The following is a 22059-nucleotide window of genomic DNA, read 5'->3' as shown; positions in this document are numbered from 1 at the left end:
ACTGGGGAAAGCAGAAGAGATACAGAAATATACAATATAGTTTTCAGGTTTTTGATTATAATCTGTTGTTTTTCCTGCTGATGTCAAGAAAAGATTCCTGTTTTCTCAGTTGCACTACTTATCTGACCTATGAGTCATACATTTTCACTTCATAGTGTACAAAATATTTTAAGCACCACTTTATACAATGATTACTTCTTAGCAGGGTTTTTCCTTAAAAAATGGCAGTCAGCAGGTAGTGGAGAAGCAAATTCTAAAATAAAGATCTTGTTCCTGCTGCCAGAGCTGCTCAGGGAGAAGGATCTGGATCTGACGTGAGCCTCAGTCAGAGTTGAGGTCCGAGTTTGCTGGGACTTTCCCGTTCCTCATGCATATGTATCCCCTCATTATTGCCTGCTGGCAGGTGGGTACAATCCTCTGCTTAGTCCAAACTCTCTGTCTATGTAGTGCTAAGTCAAACACGGCTTTGCAGAGAGGTAGAGGGTGTTTCCTGGAGAATCAAGCGGCTGAAAATGCACATTCCCAGACTCATGCACTGCCACATCCCACCTACATGAACTCAGGAGGGTCTCTCACAGGACCACGTCCCTGCCGCCACCCCCAAGGGGGCAATGATGTTTGCAGACTGCTGGAGCCAGGGTACCCATCAGCGAGGACATGAGCATCCCAAGCCAGATGCTTCACAACTGTGTCAATATGGGCAGGTCAGAAAGCTTTAAGCCAAATCTGGACCTCAGCTTTTGAAGAAAAGTGAAACTCCTCCTTGCATGGGCCAAATTCTACTCTCAGTTACAGATAGATAAACCACAAAATAAATTGCAGTGGTGTGACTGAGGGCAAAACCTTCTCTCATGGCTTTAGCCCACATGAATTTTACGTGTTTGGATTACAGGATAAAATCGTGTATTTTATCAGAGATCTGTGTTGATGCTCTAAAGCAACAAGTTTCAGGAAAAATATTTCCATGTATTTGTAAATGCACAAGTAAGAGCTACTAGGTCTGACTATTCCAGGCTCCCAATTTTGTGCACTGATAACACAGAAATATAGTCTCTAGGGAAGACATGTAACAAATTGTTAACCCTTAGGTGAACAAATTTCAAATACACAAACTAGTCCTACTAATAGGATATGACCTTGACCTTTGTTCAAAATGTAAACAAAACTTATTAAAAATATTTTTCAAGGATTCAAAGCATTTTGGAAAAGGCTTTTGCACATCTATGTCCATCTATGCACGCTCTGAGCCTGCGGATACTACTGAGTCCAGATGAAGTCTTGTCAGCAGAAGGTCTGAGGTGGGAAAGCTTCATTTCTGCATCCCTCTGATGAGGAAAGGTGGCAGAGGCTGGTTCAGGTCTCGTGCTTATTCCAGGAAAACTAATGAGTGCTCTAGGTTATGTCAGCATTAATGATCTCACAGGCATCATTTCACCACCCAGACACTGTCAGAGCTCTTGGTGTTTGTTCTATGGCATCAGAAGGAAAAGAAAAGCAGTTTTATACTGCCTGGCAATAGCTCTGCCATAGGCTTTGTTGGGGCAGATTTCCTAAGCTGCCTAAGTAACTCCCACACCGTGCAGGAGTCTAGCTCACCATAGGGCATTTTTAAGTAAAAATCCCTACACATTATGCCATAAAAAAATAAAATCAAAATTTCAGACCTAGTTTTTCATTGTTCATTTAAAGCCTAGTTTATTTAAACATGTAAGCATTCATATAATCCTCCTTCTTTCAGAAAAGCAGTCAGGCATGTACTTAGATCCCACAGATTTCAACAAGGTAAAAACAAGTGATTTGATAGTTAAGCATCAGCTCAACTAAATCAGGGCTTTTACACCTGTAAAAATAATTGAAGAACACTGCTGAACCAGAATGGTAATATTTACTCTTGTTTTTTGTGCTCAAGGTACAGGGGAAGGAGAAACAACATCATTCTAAGGGGCTGATGATACTCTTCCCTTCACCGCAAAGCTGATGTAAGAATTTTTTCCCTTTTTCTTTCCTGACACTTGTTCCTTTTCCTGCACTGCAGCTTACAGCCCTCTGATTTGGATCAAAGCAGCTCTTTGTGGGACCATATTACAAACTGTATTACTGAAAGGATCTGGGTTAAAAAATAAAATGCTTTCTACTCTTGAAGGTTCGGTGATCTGGTTCACAGCAGAAACACATAAACACCTATTCTGCAGGATGCAGTGAAATGAACTGTGGATGTGCAAATGAATAGCTGGAGGAGGGAGCTTCTCAGACTGGTTTTCTGCCAGTGAAAACAATTCACTGAACAGCACACTAAGTTAAAACCTACAGTAGGTGAAATTCAAAGCATTCTAGCATACTGGTTAAACAGTGCCTATTATTTTTCTGTACTTACTGTGCCCCACCAGAGAGCATCTGCATATGTGGAGAATTGGTTATTTGCATCTTTTTCCACCAGATAAACCAGGAAAGATGAAAAGATGAGTACTAAAAATCCTATGTACCAGGCTGTGATTAATTCCTAGGTAAAAGAAATCAGAGATCAATATTCATTTGAAAGATTGAACAGAATGGCATTTCAAGGAAGACATAATGAAAAGATCTACATACTTTTTTGGCATTTGAGCAGTTAAAAGTCAAATGCTTCCCTATGGATGCAAATTTTCTCTAAAACTGGACCGAATCTACTCCTATGGTTTGATGCTCCAGCAACTTCACCAATATATATTGAATTACAACAGCATATCAAGGACGACATTTTCAACATATTCTAAAAACTGTTAGTGTTTAACATGGCCTAATGTATCTGCACTAATGCCCATTACAGTTGATGTCACTTCAGAAAATTTTAGGTATTCTGCTCAAAACTGATAAATGTTTGTTGCCTTGGCCTCTTGTTGAATCACATCAAGTGAAGATATCGACCAGACAAAATTAGCATTTAGGATTACGTACCTTGCTATGTGCATAAACTACTGAACCTAATAATTTCCAAGTGCCTCCTCTTCGGTCCATGCGCACCATACGAAGGATCTGTAGGAAACGAAGACTTCTCAGTGCTGATGTTGCAAAAATGTTACCCTGAGTTTTTGCAGAAACAACTGCTATTGAAGCGATGAGAACAATGATGTCTGAAAGAAATATATTACAGAAAACATTAATGTCCAAGTACCAATAAATAACACATACATGTACATGAGCTGAATGAGGGGACAAAAGAGGGACCCCTCCTGCAGTGGGTGGGAATCCGAAGCACTGAGATTCCTGTTTGAGGTAGGGATGTGAGGTCAGGGCTGGTGTCAAAAACTGCCTTGGAAGCCTCCAGGGTGAAAACTGAGGGTAGTAATTTTGAAAACATATGGATAAGAGGAGCAATGTTGAAGGAACAACATGTAGGAGCTTTGAAGCCCGATGTAGCAAACTGTACAAATCAGTAGATGGACTAGAACTTTTTCCCTTTATATCTTTTCCCATAGCAACTTTCCTATGAAAAGGCAAAAAAGAAAAAAAAAAGGTAAGAAAAAAATAGAGCAGCCCCAGTGGTGAGAGCCCAGTGGAACCAGACTTACAAGCACACATACTAATTTCCTATGAGTACAAACACTGTGTGGTTGAAGCATGTAGTTTCTGGACACAACTCCCTTGATGTACCATGCAGTGCTGGGTACTCAGAAGCATTCTTTTAGCTGGCAGCCTGGAAAGTTTGTTGAAGCCCAGCAAGTGTTAGGATTTATTTCTTCCGGTCACAGATTCAAGAGTGAGTTTGTTCTGCATGAACTAATCAGCCAGCTGCCCTTTGAGCCAGAACAGCATTTAAAGGGAGATGAGGAGGAGAGGCACAGTGATGGCACACGGACACTGTGAGAAGGCAGAATGTTCTTTTATGATGATTGGGGCAGGCTCACAGGTGTGCAGGGATTGGAAAGGGACAGAACAAGCACTGTGTTACTTCATCCTCTCATCATTAATTTCCTGACCTTCTGTTAAAAGCTTCAAGGGCCTTTGTAAGAAACACCTGGTTTAAAACTTAGGATTTTGTGGTGTTTGTATGTTTATATGCAAGGATAATCCAAACCCATGTTTGCCAGTGAAGAACTTCCTGAAAGCAAGTTCTTGTTGACATGAGTTTTGCTTCTTTTGTCTTGGGTACAAACACTCATCTTGTCCCAAGCATAGTTTCTACAAGTCACGAATGACCCAGTAAGTGAAAAGGCCCCTCACAGGCAGGTGGCAAGGGAGACTGGCTGTACCTAGAAGCAGGAGACTCTTTCCTTAGCCTGCTGTCGTGGTTTAACCTCAGTCGGCAACTGAGCACCACACAGCCACTCGCTCACTCCCCCCTCCCCCCAGTGGGATGGGGGAGAGAATTGGAAGAGCACAAGTGAGAAAAACTCGTGGGTTGAGATAAAAACAGTTTAATAATTGAAATAAAATAAAATACTACTACTAATAGTAATAATAATAAGAACAATATACAAAGCAAGTGATGCACAATGCAATTGCTCACCACCTGCTGACTGATGCTCAGCCAGTCCCCGAGCAGCGGCCCCCCCCCGGCCAGCTTTCCCCCAGTTTATGTACTGAGCATGACATCACATGGTATGGAATGTCCCTTTGGCCAGTTTGGCTGTGCCCCCTCCCAGCTTCTTGTGCACCTCCAGCCTTCTCAGTCGGTAGAGCATGGGAAGCTGAAAAGTCCTTGGCTAGTGTAAGCATTACCTAGCAACAACTAAAACATCGGTGCGTTATCAACATTGTTCTCACCCTAAATCCAAAGCACAGCACTGTACCAGCTACTAGGAAGAAAATTAACTCTATCCCAGCCGAAACCAAGACACCTGCTCCAGTACAGTATGAAGTAGCCTTGGTTCATTCTGCTCAGCCACCAAGTAACTTGAGGTCCCAAATACCCTTGTCTGCAGACATCCTAGGTTTCTCTGAACTCACCTATGGATGCTTTGCCCTCTTATTACAATACTAAGGGTACAGACAATCTGTGGTTTAAGGAGTGTCCTGTTAAATTGTGGAAATCCTTGTCACAAGATACTAAAAGTTTACATGGGTTCAAAGCCAGCAGGATGATCTTATTGGAGAAAATTTAATCCTGAGCTAATTAATACCAAGAGCCCACTTCTGGCTCAGGATGTCTCCAAGTAGCAGGCTGTTGGAGGCTGAGACACTCTTATGGAGAAATATCGCTGTATGTTTGCCCTGTTTGTGTAATCTTCCCTGACTCTTCACTGTTGACTAGTGCCACTGTTGGACATAGTGTGTTAGGCTAGGCTGACCTTCTGCCTGTCTTATGCTACGACATTTTAAAATGTCTTTGGCTACTACATAGGTGGATCATAGGTGGCTACTATATAATTGGCTACCAAAAAAGCTGGATTTGCTTCTAGATGTACATCCAACAAGTTCAGAGATCAGGAAGAGCCAGAAGTGGATAAAGTATCCTAGGGCGTCTCTGCACAATGCAAGTCTCAAGAGCGCAGCAACCCGATGCAGCAGGTCTGGGTGAGAATTCAGAAATAGGATAACTGACCAGGAAGAGTTAAAGACATCACAAATTCTAATGGAGATCAGGAAAATAGATGGGGTGGGATTCAGCTCCATGTGAAGACATTTAAATTTAGGTGTCTACATGTGAAGCAGGTGTCTGAACTCTCAATGCAGCACAAGAAAATCACGCCAACCGAGAGGTGCAGCTAATCCTCAGGAAGGCTCCTGCTGGCTGCTGAGCTGACTCGCACTCTGGGTTTGGTACAAAAAAAGGCTCGATTCAGCTGCCCAAATTTATTTGTCCAGTGCCATTTGAGATGCCCTAAGGTATCTGAGACATCCCCTAGGTCTGGCAGCTATGCTCTCAGACCTGGGAAGGCTGTGCCCTTCAGGAGAAGTCGCTGGAGAGCAGGGAATATCATGTAACAGGGGACACCTCTATGTACTCCGCTGAACTAAGCCCTAGATCTTGACCCACTATACTGGAAGTATAGACACGTAGCACACACATACCCACCTACAAGCAAACTTCTATATTTAGGTGTGTTTATGTGGATCTGAGGCTCATGTAAAGCGTGCTGGAAAGCCTTGAGCAATACGGACTGTGTTGAAGAAAGAGTGTAACACGACAGCGAGGTTAGCTTGGCTTGTCCCATGCTGTTCCCAGCAGAGCAGCAAGGTAGCAGCCATTTTTAATTAGTGGTGACTGACTAGCAGCAAATCAGATATCATTAGAAAAGCAGCGTGCACTCCTGCAAATCATTCTTAGAACTTAAAAAAGAGTAAGGTCACCCAAATATTATGAATTATGCATTTGGTCTGGAAATTATTAAAGTGCTTACTGGGGGTTTTGGTTACCCTCAACCACTCTCAATAGGACAGTTTTTTACAAAAGCCAATGATTTGTCCCTGCCCTTATTCCTGCCCATTCCAGGAGCTCTGACAGCTTTCCTTATAACATGGAGTTTCCTGGAGGTCCTCCACTGCAAAAAATTCAAATTAATTCAGTTTTGCCAGTGCTGCACAGCATCTGCCCTGTGCTGCTGGGAACCCTCTGCCCCATTGAGGATCTCTGGTCCCCTCTGACTGCGAGAGACGAAGAAGCCAACAGCAGCATAGCTCTCTTCCCTTTTTTAAAGTATTGATCCAAGGGAGTTATCTACTTGTGTATAGCCTTCTAGATGGAGGGTAGGGATGGGGAGAGGCAAAGTGAGGAGAGGCTGAGGAAACAGGGGAGCAGAAAATGCACTGGCACGTGTTTAAAAAACAGTTGGGGGAGGGAGGAGAGCCTTCCCAGTCTGCTGGCATTTTTTTCACACCTTGCTCTCTCATCTTCTTCACCTCTTCACAATACACCCCCCACCCCCCCCCAAACCACCCCCACCAACTCCTCAGGCTGGGAATAGGGAAGGAAAGAGTGTGTCCATTGCCTAGGGCAGCCCTCCCTGGCTGTGTTTCCCTCGGAGGCAGGGAAGGCAGGCAGGCACATTATTTCCGCGTAGTTTAACTTGCCAGGAACAGGTGTAAGATAAACCAAAATAAACCCCTCTTGGAATGAAATCAGAGTCCAAAGAAAAGTTTGCATCAGTTGAAAGTCACTTCCGAACATATTAATCTTGCTTGGTTTTCTTATCTAAGCATACCTATACTGGAAAAATTAAAAGTTAAGTACTTTATGATTCTCTCCCTACCACATTTTTATCCAACATACCCCAGGTGCCATTTGCCCTGTTACGAGAGCAAAATCTTCTTCTGAACTTCCTTTCATATTCCACTTGAATTTAGCTGAAATCTCCACGGTATTTCTGTGGTTTAAGAAGGCTTTAACAAACTTCTGTCAATCTTATATAAATATTTTCCTCTTCTATCAGTATTTTTCCTTCTTGCCTTTTAGTGGCAAAACTGGGAAATCAGGAAGAAAAAAACAAACCCAGAAAGTGGATTATGGGTGAAACCTAACTTTATTGAAGTAAATAAATAGCAACATTTTGATTAATTTAACTGGGACTAAGGTTTCACTCCATATCTTGCTGTAAAGCAATAGGGAAGTTTAGGATGTGAGAGTGAGTAATGGGCAGTATAATTCCAAACGTCTCTGTAATGACTTATTAGAAGACAAAAGTTTCTGAGGCACATTTATTTCTTTGATTTTTTCAAAGCTAATATCTTGTGTATGATCTTTCAAAATGTTAAGCGTCTCCTCAGCTATGAGGCTGATTTTATTCACTCTTTAGAAATATCTCTCATATTCCTATCCTTGCAGATAGTGTCCTTCCTGGTTGACTCCAGTCTGAGATTTCAGATCTTCTCAGCAGCTTTTGCAATGTTCGCTTTTGAACACTTCATTTCAAATTCAATTTCAAACAATGAATTCTTCCATTTCAGATCTTTCACCTAGTACCACTCAAGAAACCCCTGAGATTACATGAAAGTTTTGTTCATAGTAACTTAGCAAAGGCTTTTTTAGTTGACAGCCACTGTGTTAACAACTGGGCCCCCCTCGAAAAATAAAAATGGTCCCAGAACTCATGTGTGTGATAGATTACCCTTGTACATTGTCCAGTCTCACTAAAATAGTGACATATAAGTAAAGACAATTAACCAAAGCCCAGTAATGCAACAACCTGAAACTCAGGAATAGTTTCAGCTAGCTCATGAGAGACGTGCCAGCCTGACTTCCCACTTCACAGAGGAAGGCTGATGTTGGGCTGCCTTACCCTGCTCAAGCTTGGTCAGAAACTCTGGGTCTCTTGGAAGAGCGGTTAGCATTCCTAAGCTATAAGCACTTCCAATAGCAACAGATTGGAATTCATAGAGAATGCTCCCGGTTTACACATCCTTGTTAAGAATATGCAGGAAACTGCAATGGCCGTCAGTTACTGTGTCTGCTCTGGCTACAGAACAGTAGGGAGAAGCAATGAGCTAGGACAAGAGCAGGAGACATCTGCCCCCAAAACTGCAGGAATAAGCAGAAAATCTCAAGAATGTGGTTTATCTAGATTGCAGCTGTATTAACTCACAAAGGCAATTAACTGGCAACAGTATGACCAAATTTAGGCTACCCTTAGGCTGTCCTTGTAAGGTCTAATTTTGGGCTAGAGTAATTATCTATGACCCAGAGAAAAGACACAGCTTGTAGTGGTCATTTCTTGTGAATAGTTCTCAGGAAAGTTCATCATTACCCTAAATTTCAAAGTTATTCGTGAAAAAACCAGCACTTTTTGATTCCGTGGTGTTATAGAGCCACTGGGCTCCATAACTGACTACGAGCACCAAGAGTGCTTTGACATTGGCTTCGTGTGGTTACAACGGCACAGGTTATGCATGCATATTGCAGCACAGTGAGCAATTATTCTCACTTGCTAAAGGAGTTTAAAGAAGTTTTAATCCAGATTTACAACAACAACTACATAGAAATAATTAACAACTCTCTATTCTGAGTCGCAAGGAAGTGTGAGTGGTGGAAGGGAGGGAATGACCAGCATTTTAGTTTTTCTGATATCTCTTTGTATATCAGTCCTTCCAGTAGCTTCATCATGTTTTATTGCTATTCTCAGAACTCCCTTCAGTTTGTCTACAATAATCTCCACAGCTAGCTGGCCGGGGACAGAGGGTATCATCAATGTAGAAATGTACTTTCAACTTTAATCAGACACTACAACACAAAGTTAACACAACACACATTCCGGAGCACTGTATTTCAGCACATCACACTATAGAAACACGAGAACAAAAATATATTCAAGGGACTCTATCCTAAATGGATATAAATCAGCAGTTTAAAGCAGTTTAAGGTATAGTCTGATGACCGACACCTGACTTAAGCCATACATCAGTACGTGAAAATAAGGTTGCTCTTTTTCAGATTCCTAAAAGAAAAGATCTGTTTATACAAACTCGTCTATAGGAATAGCAGCCTTTTCGCACAGTCTAGTAACATATTTGGCATTGCTGTATTTTATGCTCCTGTGGCTTAGCTAAAAAAAAAATAAAAAGAAAAGAAAAAGACATTCATAGAGTTTAAGGCTTCTGAATAGCCTAATAGAGGGGTATTCAGAGAGGGAAATAATTGTATCATTATTCCTTGAGCACTTGTTGAGAAAGGTCATAGAATGGAAAAGGTCATTTTGTCATAACTGGCTGCAAAAATGCTTTTAGCTTCAAACAAGGGATTAACCACTTCCCTCTACCGGTTCAAGAGGGCAAAGAATAAAAATCATGATTAGAGCATGCTGCAACAGTTAATTTGAAAAGAGGCAAATAGTAATGTTTTTACCAGGTGGCAGTTCCTTTACTCTGCGAATAGTCCCCTTGCTATGAAATCAGTAGGATATTTCACATAGTTATGGCAGCAAAATTTGGTCTAATATGGGCTGAACTTACAGTGACCTTGCATAAGTATTTATCCCAGAAACCAAGAATTTTCAATATTTTTATCTTTAAAATGTCCAGAATCTTAATTTTTTTTAAGGATGAAGCCTGTAATTACATTTCTGAATAGAGAGATGATCAATATTACCATATTTAGAATGATGATGGATGTTATCATACTTTGTAAATTGTCCCATTGGAAGAAGCAGAACTATTTATTGATAAAGTACAATTCAGTAAGTGTAAGATTGTCAAAATCTGCAAACTGGATTTTTAGAGACTACTCTGGAGACATACGGTCTTTTGAGGTCACCGGAATTCACCCTCTGAAATACGATCTGCTCAAGCATTATTCTCTGCCTATAAAAAAGGCAGTTTAATGTCATCTGTTGAATTATATCACCTGAACATCTCTAGCATAATTTGGGAGAGGCAGGAAGCTGAGTTCTGCACCTCCCACAAAAAGCTGAATAGATTTACAGCAATAAGACTTCAATTTTACAGAGAAGAAAAGCCTAAACAGCAACATCAACAACAAAAATCCCCAAGCAATATGAGATAATCTGAGTTTTGCATATACTAAAAATAATGGTGCTCAGGATCTTGAGTCCTGGCGAAATTTGCTTTCAGCTATGCCTGAATATAGCCTTTCTTTCTGGTCAGGGATCAGATCTCTCTGCTCAGATGCCAGACAGGTTATGATTAATCGTCACCTACTAGTAAAAGTAATTGGCAGGATATCTTCAGGAAATTCTTGGGATGGATGACGCTGTTTGATTTTTGCAGATGTTGTTGTCACTCCAGACAAAACGTCTTTGCATTTTCAAATATGTAACACTCTCTGGATGGAAACCATCTTAATTGTCATTACAGGCAAAACAAGTTGGTGATTTCGCTTCCTTTTGTAATCTTTTTTCAAGATGCAAAACAACTTGGTATATTTAGAAGTAGGAAAGTGAAATAGTTTTGCGTATCAAGATAATTTGCAGAGATAAACACAGATGAGTGTGAAAATTGACTTTTATTGCTGTTGAAAAACAGGAAGATAGGGATGTATGGCAGTGGCACACAGAAGAGAAAGAAGTTATTAAAAAATGTGTAATACTTTCTAGGCACTGAAGTGGAATTTTAAAAAAAAATCCAGAGGTTACTACTTCCACTCTATTGATTTCTTTTTCTTCTGGCAATGGAAAATGGCTACATTACCACTAAAACTGATCTGTGCGTAGAAACTTGGATTTTTCTTACTCATCAGCTGAGCAATACTCCAGTGAAGAGATCAAAAGAAATGAACCATCTTGAACCCTTCGCTCCATCCCTATTTTTATTTGCAATGTATTGGAATCATCTGAGTAAGCAAAATATTTTAATATGAAATGAAAGTGACCTCCTGGAAATACAGACATCTTCTTTCTAGGACGTGTTAATTTTACATAGCCAAAGTGGGTCTATTTAGAAAAGCAGCTCACCAACATGTAAAACGATCTTTTCTGGCAAGGAGAAAATGGTAGGAATCAAAATTATTTAAGAAAAATTAAATTAAAATTTAAAACATGCATATAAAATAATACATAGTATTATTTTACATGATATATAAAACCTATTTAATAGGTGATAATTAAATAATATAGAATATAAAATACATATGTCTTTATATTATAAAAGCACCACTGTGTGGTGCTTAGTTGCCAGCTGGCATTAAACCATGACACCATATAATATAAAATAGGTTATGTTTCATATATTTTCAGTGCCATGGAAAATAAACTCTGTATTAAACCGCAAGTGTGCTTTAGGAGGTCAATTCAAAGGTTTTATAACTGCAAACACTGAGGATTAGCTACAGCACTGTGTCCTGATGCTGAAACTCCAGATTGGATGGGACTCCCCAGAGTCCAGTGCTGGGGATGAGGCCAGCTCTGCAAAGCAGCTGTGTGCAAACGGGGCCGCACCCCATGGCAACTCACTGGCGAGCCCGTCCGTGCGAGGGTGGACTACATCGAGCCCCAGTGCAGGCTCAAGCCGTGCGGGACCTCACCCCGGCACCTGGAGGTGTCTCTGCGCCCCAGCGCGGGTCTCAGCCTGGCATGTACCTGAGCTGGGGCGAGAGCGTCTGCTTGGCTGAGGTTGGCAGTAACTGATGAAATGCGATACGGTGGCAGCCTAGCTTACTCCTCCGTGGCACATCGAACAGGATGAATAAGCGTGTAAATCCCTGCCACTGACTCCCAGCACACACACGCACAGACACTGCAAAGCAAAGTGGTCCAGGGGAACATAAACCAAACTTGTCACCTAAAACTGAATTCACGCACCCTTCTGCTAAACACTTGTTTTTAAGCTGGACCATACTTAGCGTATTTCTTCCGCCTGTCTTAATGAAAAACCATTAGCTTAAGATTTCTTGCCTCAACCACAGAAAGGAGCTGTATAGTCTTTCTAAGTCAAGGAGGAGAACTATCCCATTTCCTCTATCTGTGAATACTCCAAGCAGCACCTGTAAATCCCTTTCTTCACAGGCACCCTAGTATGCCTTCGCTACACCCTGGGTAAAGCTCTTCACCATACAATGCAATCGTATGTTGCCCCCAAACAAAATAAAACAAAACTGGAAACGAGTCAAAGACACTTGTTAGTAAAGCTAACCAAATACAAGAAATTAGGACTCAGTAGGTCAAACAATTTTTGAAACAGAAAAACAAGGAATATTTTCAAAAAGTCAATATTGGACATTTTTTAGACTTGAAAACTAAATATTCCCTTACGAAATTCCAGAATGAGGAAGATGGGTCAGTTTTTTGTTTTGTCATTTTTTTAATCAAAGTTTATAATGAGACACTAATTTCATACCCAAGAATAGATCAACTGATGTTAGTCATTAATATACCAATGTACTAAAAGTTTATGTATACTGTTCCTGTGTAAAAGAAGCACACTTTCAGGCCATGATGACAAATATATCAAAATAATGTCATTTTACTTTTTGTGGTAGATAACCAAAATAGTTCTCTGTGGGCTGAGAATCACAATAGCTCAACAAATACTGAATTTTAAGTTGTAGTTATGGTTACCATCTTTGATTCAGTCGGATAAGAATAACAACATTAATGGGAACATTTCACCTGTCTTTGTACTGTTAGCAATTAAAGTTCATGGCACTGTTGAGTACACACTCTTTCAATGGACTGAATAAGTCCTCAGCAAACTTCTTTCTATTATTAACAGCTGGCTCAATAAATCTTAAAAATCTAAGGGCCTCCTGTAAGCTAAGATTAAGTTCAGTTGCAAGCCTTTCATGGATTTATACTTTATTAGCCTTTTCCAATAATTGATCTTTAACATTATTAATATGCACCTGCCAGAAGGAATAAAGCACTATTTATTCAGTAGGAGTTTTATTTGGCTTTAAGACAGGCTGACAGAAACAGATTTAAAGCTGTATCTTTGACCCAGTGTTCACCAACCCAATTTGTGTCCAACCAAAGAAACAAACCAAGAGTAACACACGCAGATCCTTCCCATAGATGTTCACTTATTCTGCCCAGTAACTCTTTTGTGTCTTACAAGCCCCGAGAAAACAAGGTTTGCTAGTCACTTTACTATGTCTGAGGCTTTCTCCTGGATGATAGCAGACCTTAGTGAAAACGGCTATTGTGGAGAGAAAAAAACCTGAAGATTTCTGGAGGGAAAGGCAGCAGGATGGATAGTCAGACACACACACCTGATGAACGAAGAGGCTCATTAGATCGGACTGCAAGAAAACCACAAAGTTATCAGCAAGAAAAAAACAAAATAACTACAGGCATGGCAAGACTCGTGCATGGAGAAAGGGCTGAATAATTTAGGAGTAGTTAGTCAGAAGACAAATATGAGATGGCAGATAGAGGTATGCAAACTAGTGGAAGATAAGAAGGTCTGTTGGATGCCTCCTATTTACCCTTCCTTGTGAGATCAAAAGACAATTTAAATCTGATAAAAAGAAATACAACATGCAATTAACTTGTAAAATTCATTGCCATGGGATATAAAGGAATAACCAGGGAAAATTAGAGACAAGATTGGATGTTTCTCCCTGAATTGCTGGAATTAGATTTTTCAGGGGATCCAAATTCCTACATGAGTCAGTCACTGATTACCCAATGTCCAAACAAAAATACTGTGTGATTGGCTATTTGGGCTACAGGTGTTAACACCTTTTTTAGAGGTATCTGGTGCTAGTCAGCATGTAGAAAGACACCAAACGGGGCTCCTACGTGATCCAGTCCAGCAGGGGAAGCAGTGCTATCTCTGTGCTGGGTCCTTGTAACCACACAGGTAGGAATCTACGGGCACTTTCACGGCTTTTTAATCGTACTCTAAAATCTCAGGGCGGGGCAGGCAGGCAGGGTGTCTGGAAGTGTCCATCTAACACATTCCCAGGTTGTGCATAAAATGAAGGTGATGCAGTGGTTTGGGAGTGGAAAGGCCAGAAAACCATGGGAACAGAAAAATCCTGGGTATGAGGGTGAAAGTGGACAGGCAAAAATTAAGAAGTAACGATGCTGAAAAGAGCAGGAGAAAGAATAACATGTCTCTGAGGGAGAGGAAAAGCCTGTTTGTAGGTGGAGAGGGAAGAGACAGTATTAATAATCTGCTCTCAAATTCACGGGGTGGTGGGAAACAGGAGGTATCCAGTATCTACCTGAGTTATCTAATGCAGGTGTTGAAGGCAGGAACATGGGTCCCTCAGTGTTGACTGAAAGAGATGAATTCCTACCTTAAGTTTTCTGAGCCGTCCTCTGGAGGCATATACCTCTCCCTGCTGCCTAAAACCAGAACTTGCATTCCTAACCTACACAACTATTTTGGATATCTGCACAGTCGGTGTGAGTGCCTCCTGGGACTCCTCTGTTTCTGTAAATACAGAGTTTACTCAGATGATACAGAACCAGAGATTTCCAGCCACTCTTTACCCTCAGCTGTTATCCTGCCTGCAACTTGTGGGTGGGTAGCCTAAGAGGGACTACTGTGCCAGCAAACTTTATATGTTTTGGAGAACACTAGTGCGGGGCACCTTGCAGCCACCCTTGAGACTTCCTGGTGTGGGAGATGTGAAGAAAGAAATGGAAGCTCTGTGCAGTGCTTTTCTGAGAGGGGAAAAAAACATAATCTGGTAGCCCTCTCACAAACCCAACAGGAGGCAATCCTAAAATGAGATCTTAAATACAGTAGACTGTGCCACTCTGCACGACAGCCTCTCCACTCTGCCTCGTGACATTTTCATCTGAAATGAAGCAGTCCCCAGCGTGGGGGGTCTCACGATCAGGCTGGGCTGGCAAAGGAGAGCCCCGGGGCCGAAGGGGCCCTGCCTTTGCCTTGGTTGCTCCCAAGATGGTCGCATACACGTGTTGGGGCACCAGGACCAGGCGGCACGAGGGTGGAAGTGAGCAGCTGGAGCTGCGTCTCTGCGGCAGGGATGGCTTTGGCCAGACTCAAATAAGCATTTACACCATTTCAGAGCTTACCTAGGTTGATGTAAAATAGATCTGGTGGACACCTTTCTTAGATCTGTTATTGACAGCAATATCGTCTATCAGTGGAAAGGTCAAGTCCTCACTTCTGAGAGTTATCAGCACAAGCTTAAGGGTAAAAAATGTAATTTTTCTTTAAGAGGAGACTACAGGTTATGGGAGCCAGGTGCTTAAGTGCTAGGGGCGGGAAGGGAGGAAATTAAAATGTGCAGAATATGCCCAATTTGCCATCTAGAAATATGCAAATATTTCTACTTAGCCTTATTAAACTTGAGATATAAATACTGTAACTCTGTTACACAATGTAACAATGTTGTTACATTGTCAAATCCTTCCTAATTGCTGTATTTAACACAGCAGCTGTAAAAAGGAGGAATTAAAAAACTGTACGTTCTCTTCTTGTACACAAGTCTTTTTCTAATGTAGCAGTTGGAGTGTAACCATTCGAGGCATGATCATAAAAATAGATATTTCCTGCAATTCCCACTGGAATACTCTGCCCACTTTAGCAGTGCTGGTAGCAACACTCAGCTCTCTGAAGGGATGTAAAAGAATGGAAACATCTGCGGAAACTGAATTTCTTCAAGCTTTGTGATCACTAATAAGCTAGTTGCAAGGCTGGATGAAGACACCTGGCAATCAATTTAACTATACTGAACATAAAAGTGGGCAAAGCTTGTGTTTTAAACTGTCAGCATCGCCAGTTAACAAATTAAAGCTGAGCAGATACCAGAAAACTGCATTTGAAGAAAACAACACTATCTCTAAAGCAACTGAAAAATGCCTATTTTTCTAAATGACAATACAACCAAGCAAAATGAAACCACTGTTTCTAACTGACTGCACCTACGACCCTTTTCCTGGAGACCTGACTCACACACAGATGACCTGAACAGAAATAAACTACCCTTCAGCAGAGACAGCAATAAAGTCCCAAAATTAAACAGGCATAAGAGTAATAATTATAAACTAAAAGCACCAAAGAGATGGAAAGACATACAGCAAATATAAGATAGCAGCATGTTGCCTGCTGTCATATGCTGCAGAGTGAATGTAAAAGGAACAAAGTGATCTGTGCAAAAGGATTATTAAATGTGTTATTATTACAGAAAAACATGAATGAGGTAGTTGTGCACAATACAATACCTAGGGTGATCATTTCTCACTACAATTCCCCTATTTGCATAACGCTTTCAAACCATTCTAGAAAGATGCCTGCAGTATACGCCAAGCCGATAGCTCCACGCAGACCGCGTCAGATTTCTTCATTTGGGCTCACAGGGGTAAGGCTGGGACACCACGAGAGTAAGCATGATTTGGTTGACTAACACCTGCAAGAGTAGTTAATCATGGCTCAAATAGTCAGACTGACAGTTGTCTAATGTACCACACCAAGGCATTAACATTGAAATTTATGTTGACATGCTGCCAAAACACCCCTAAGTATAGGCATGTTAGTCACATAGAAGACACACTGAAAGTGGCTTTTGAAATAAAGTGGTACCACAAGCTAGGGATATCGCAGTCCCATGAGAAGCTGCACGTATGCCAAGGACAGAGTAACAGGCAGTTGCAGAAGTCCAAAATAGCAAACACCTAGTCTAATAGGATGCTATTTTGGACCAATACAGAAATGTTCCTAAATGATTCAGATTTCTGCCTGGAGAGCATAATTCGCTGCCGCAAAAGCAAAACCTGTACAGCCACCGAAGCGGCAATTCCTCTCACAGAGGAGCTATGGGAAAGAGCTGATGATGATCTGAGATGGGAGTTATGAGGAATGTCACACACCGAAGCAGCTCATCTGCAGCACAACATCTGGAAAGAAGCCAAGAAAGCCGAGTATTTCCTTGCATACCAGTTAGGCTCTGACGCGTTACTCACTTCCTTAAAAGTATTAATTTTTTTAGATGCCAGGAATGATAAAATTTGAAAAACAAACTAACAATTTTACTGCTTTTGAGACTATATGCTGAAGTAGGCAGATAAGCGAATTTGGCACGATCCTGTCTACCTCTAACTTCCACACCACTGCTTACATTAACAATTACTTAATTTTGGATTGGAGAATTTACACGTATGTATGGAAATTTGAGCAACTATCTTGTCTATGGATATGACGGGAATTCAGCGTAGTAAGGCAGGATATGAACATCTGAAATCAAATAAAGACAGGTAGTGAAAAGAAAGGTATTACTGTAAGTATCTTCATATACTGGGTATCTCTAGTAGTTTAAAGCCAAGTCTCTAACTTTTTAACAAGTTTAAAGCCAGTCCCTAAAAAATGTGAGCGAAATTGAACATACCAAGTCTAAAACCAGAAAATGTTGACTGCTTCTTGGTCTGTTGGTTGCTTACCTCCTTCTTAGTGCACATTTCCAAGTCACTGAAACCTTGTGGCTCATAAGCAGCACTGGAAGTTCTATAATATACGTTTATAATATTTTATAACATATAGTATTCAATAATATTAATATTATTATAATTATTATAATAATACTACAATATATTTTCTGAGATTCAAATACGAGACACCATCAATCATTTGAAAGACTCCATTTACAGAATCTGAGTGAGTATGGACAGAGAACCTCATTATTTCTAAATCATTTGACTGTGACATTTGACTTTGGGAGACTTTCCTAACAAAAGTGAACTGAATTAGAAATCGCTAAACATTTTAGTGCAGGTACTGAGTTATATCAGTCTTGTTTGGAATGGACATAACTACCTCATGCTTGGGAAAATATCTTCAACAGCCTTCTAAGAAAGTAATTCTAATAAAATAAATAAATAAATTCTTTTTAGTAAAAGGTCTCTGGCTTTTAACAGGCTTTTTATCACAAACCTGTTTTCATTCTCTGATTCCTCACATCCCAGTGCTCTAACTTATTTCATCCATTCTGGTGTGGATCTCTTCTAATTTGTACTGCTGGAATTGCCTATTTATGAATGACTGATTATTCTTTGGATGAACAAAATCAAAGTTTCTCACGTAGCAGATGACTACAATTAACACCAGGTGACGGGGTAAATCAGCATCTCTCTCTGGACCAATTAAGAATTATTTATTGATGTTTGGATAGTTTCAGTGGGGCTGAAAGATTGTAATTTCCTGCTCCAAATCTCCCAGAGCAAGAATTTAACCATACTTTATCCAGAAACCAGAAACTGTATTATTGGCTGTTCTGCATGTTTGGGAGAGAGTGCTTCTAATTTTGATGATAAAGAGAAAAAGATCCAGACTGAATATAAAATGCCTTTCCTCAGGAAAAGGGAAGTGGTTTGTTTCCATGAATTACTTTGATTTCAATTAATATTTTTCCATGAAAAATCATTTCATCAGAAATCTTACACTAGCCTTGCGGACTTTCTTCATCAGCAGGTATCTCAGCAAATGCACAGAATATGGATGCAAAAAAAGCTCAGCCTTCAGTTCAGAACCTCAGTCTCCAAGCCTGAGGAAGGTGAAATGTGACACTACCCACAGCTCCCCAGCGGGAGAGAAGAAGTCGTTAGACACACCTCACTCAGGCTGCCCAATTCATGGTAGGCACTCCTCTACTCAAAATAACATGGTAGTGACACTAGTGTAAGAAAGATCAAAACCCCATGCCAATCAACAAGTACAGGCTGCTCAATTCTTTAGCACATACCAGAAAGAAATTTGAACATGAACTGCATTGTACAAAGCTAGCAGATGTCTTTTGAATAGCAGACATACAACTTCTAGAAAGGGAAGACCAGAGCCTGATGTCTTTACTCATAGCAAATGGTACCTTGCTCAGCAGTGAGGATAGTAGTCAGCAAAAGTAAATGTGAAAGAATAAGGCCCACAGATGATATTCAGAAGACATTATTTTTCCTATGCATTTCTAAAAACTGTACTGCCAGGACTGTCAAACATGAAGATATGCCACTAAATCTTAGTTTTAAAAACCTACACAATTTGGGACCAATCTAGCCTAAAGAGCACCTCTGTTCATTGCACATAATTATGGCTGCTGAAATTATCTAAGGAAATTTCAATTTCCAGTCTTCATACTACTACTACTACTACTATCAGAGTATTTTCTGGAGTGAAGTGGGCAGCGTGTTCCTGAGATGAGTTCAAGTCAGGCTGGCAGGAGACCCCCTAACGTGGAATTTGCTCCTGCTGGAACTTGATTTTGCTGGGATTTATAATGAGATATGATGCGAGATGTGTCTCCTTGGTCAAGTATATACTTAATTACAGATCATCGCTGGGTTATTTAGAGTTCAAATTATACTGGAAAGGGGCTGTTTATATTGTTTATCATGAGCAGCAGATTTACTATCTGTCTGTATTTAAACTATAAAATGTGTCTAAATACCAAGGTGACAGACACACAACCTATCATTACATAAATATAATGAGTTAATTCAAATTAAAGGTTCAGCAGATCTTGTAACACACTAGATATGGATTTGTTTACAAAGGTTTGACAAAAGTGCCATATGATGGTTCATTACCACTTTAATTAATGAAAAATAGATCCAGTAATATGCAACAGCCGCTGCTATCACTTAATGCTCTGAAACGAGGTTTGCCAGCCATGAAGTTCAAGAGCCTGATTACAGATAATGGACTTAAGCTTCCTGTTGGAAATTTGTTCATTCTGCAGCCTCAACAGAATTTGAACTTGTGACATTTCCATCATGCTGTAGCTTGACTAGAGGTAAAATAGAAGCAGCTGTGGGGAAACTGCTAATGGACTAACTGAAATACATGAAATCTTTCACTGGGCTGGACCACCAGGAAGTCTAGTTGCCCTGGAGAAATGTTATATTACTAGAAGTGGGCTCAAATTTAAGGTGAAAAAATTCTGAAATAGGAGTTTCAGACGCCAAATTTAAATCTAGAAGTCATATAAAGTTTAGGCACTAAAATTCACTGCTTCCAGCGTTCGAAGGGAAGTGTGCTTGTGTGCTCTTCACTTGCCCTTGCGGGGCTTCCTCACATAGGAGTCCCAAAGTCTCCTACAGAGTCAGTGGAAAGAAAGAAGCTCCTCTGGAAGCCTAGCAGACTTCAGACATGCAGGTGAGACTGGCAGGATCTTACTGTTCTGATCCTCAGCTTGTTAGTTATTATCCCTCATTATTTTTATAATGTGCCACTGCACAGGAGAAATCTCACAGACTGAGATTTCATTGTGATGGTAAAACCTCTTATATGCACAGGACAGTGGCCAGAAGTTTAATTTTGTCAGGTCACATGCAACCATCTAGGAGGCCCATTGCCAGAGAAAGGACAATGGACTCTTCATTTATTTCAGTGTCCCTGAATGGCTTTACAGGGAGGGGATGCCATACTTTCTTCCCAATCAGCAGACGTCCTTTTTTATTTCGGGGATCTTCAGGGAGCATGGCACAGGTAGACACAGAGTTCTTCCCTGGCATCAGCATTCCTGGCCCCGGGAGGCAGCAGTTAGGAGATGCGGTGCCTGGATTGCTACTCTTCTGCATAGCATAACACAGCAACATTGCTCTGCAGTGCTAACAGCCAAGCTTCAGACTGATATGCCCGGGAAATTTAGGATTTGCAGAAGTAAGTACATCTTCAAGTACATTAAGTGCCTGGGAGGGTACGTTGGTATGCCCTTTACATTACGTACACAAGCTCATATACAATCAGAGAATATAAGGGATGGCAGGTAACTCCTGACAAGGAACAAAATACAAATCAAGGTTTAATACTACACTACTATTCCCATTTTCACAGAAATAAACAAAGGTACAAAACTGTTAAATAATTTGATAGATATCATTACTAACCTGGTAGCACACAGCGATGCTTGACAAACTAATTTGTCAGGGTAGTGACATTGTAGGCACACTAACGTAAGCACAGAGCTTTGGCCCTGAATAAAATTTTTCTGGTTGTTAGGTTATTAATGGAAAAAAATAAAGGCTGTCTGAATGTGACCCTTGAGGCAATCCTCAAATTTATTATTTCTAGCTCTTAGGCCATTCCCCTATGTGATTTGTGTCTGATCACAAAAATAATCAGAGAACAGATCTGCTGGAGATATATAGCAAATTTAATTAATAGTAAACAGACTAAGTCTTCTAAAATATTGCTGTTCCACTGTAACAATAAGTAGAAGGAATAACTGAATGGATGAGTAAATAAATAATTAAACAAACAGATGAAAAGTAATAGGCTGAAACTGGCCATGTGCTTTTAAGGAGACCTTAGCACTGAGTTCACTGAGTTCCCCCTGAAGCCGTCCTTTCTCCAGGCTGAACAAGCCCAGGTCCCTCAGCCTCTCCTCACAGGGCAAATGCTCCAGCATTGATCATCTTGGTGGCCGTCACTGAACTCACTCCAGTTTATTGACGTCTTTCATGTATGGTGTTGGAGGGGGCAAATGGGGTGCAGTATCTTAGATGTGGTCTAATGAGTGCTGAGTAAAGGGAGGTAATAATGTGTCTTCATCTACTGGTGCTCTAGCTAATACAGCCTGTTGGCCTTTGCTGCTAGGGCACACTTTGCCATGACCGCAAAGCCAAAGTGTCAGGCAAGTAGTTACTTTATGTAGCAAGAGCTGCAAGATGACTTGCTAAAGGTCGTTCCTCAAAAGATCAAATCTGGAGAGATGCTGAACATCAGAAACTCCCTTCAGGGATGTCAAAGTCCAGAAATGGACAAAAATCAATCAGCGGAAGAAGAGAGACA

The 22059-nt window shown here is 40.7% G+C and overlaps 1 protein-coding gene across 1 annotated transcript in view; it reads right to left on the bottom strand.

Annotated features, from left to right (window-relative positions):
- The window catches only part of KCNQ5 (potassium voltage-gated channel subfamily Q member 5), a 319422-nt gene that overhangs the window by 52409 nt on the left and 244954 nt on the right, over positions 1–22059 (bottom strand). The window contains exons 4-5 of the mRNA XM_076333073.1: positions 2935–3110; positions 2375–2500 (exon numbers count right to left, since the gene is read on the bottom strand). Of these exons, the coding sequence (XP_076189188.1) occupies positions 2375–2500; positions 2935–3110 (302 nt within the window). The remainder of the gene's footprint in view (positions 1–2374; positions 2501–2934; positions 3111–22059) is intronic.

The sequence above is a fragment of the Aptenodytes patagonicus genome, chromosome 3 (assembly GCF_965638725.1).
Source record: "Aptenodytes patagonicus chromosome 3, bAptPat1.pri.cur, whole genome shotgun sequence".
Classification (NCBI taxonomy): domain Eukaryota; kingdom Metazoa; phylum Chordata; class Aves; order Sphenisciformes; family Spheniscidae; genus Aptenodytes; species Aptenodytes patagonicus.
Note: the sequence above shows the minus strand (reverse complement) of the source record. Positions and strands in the feature narration are given on the sequence as shown.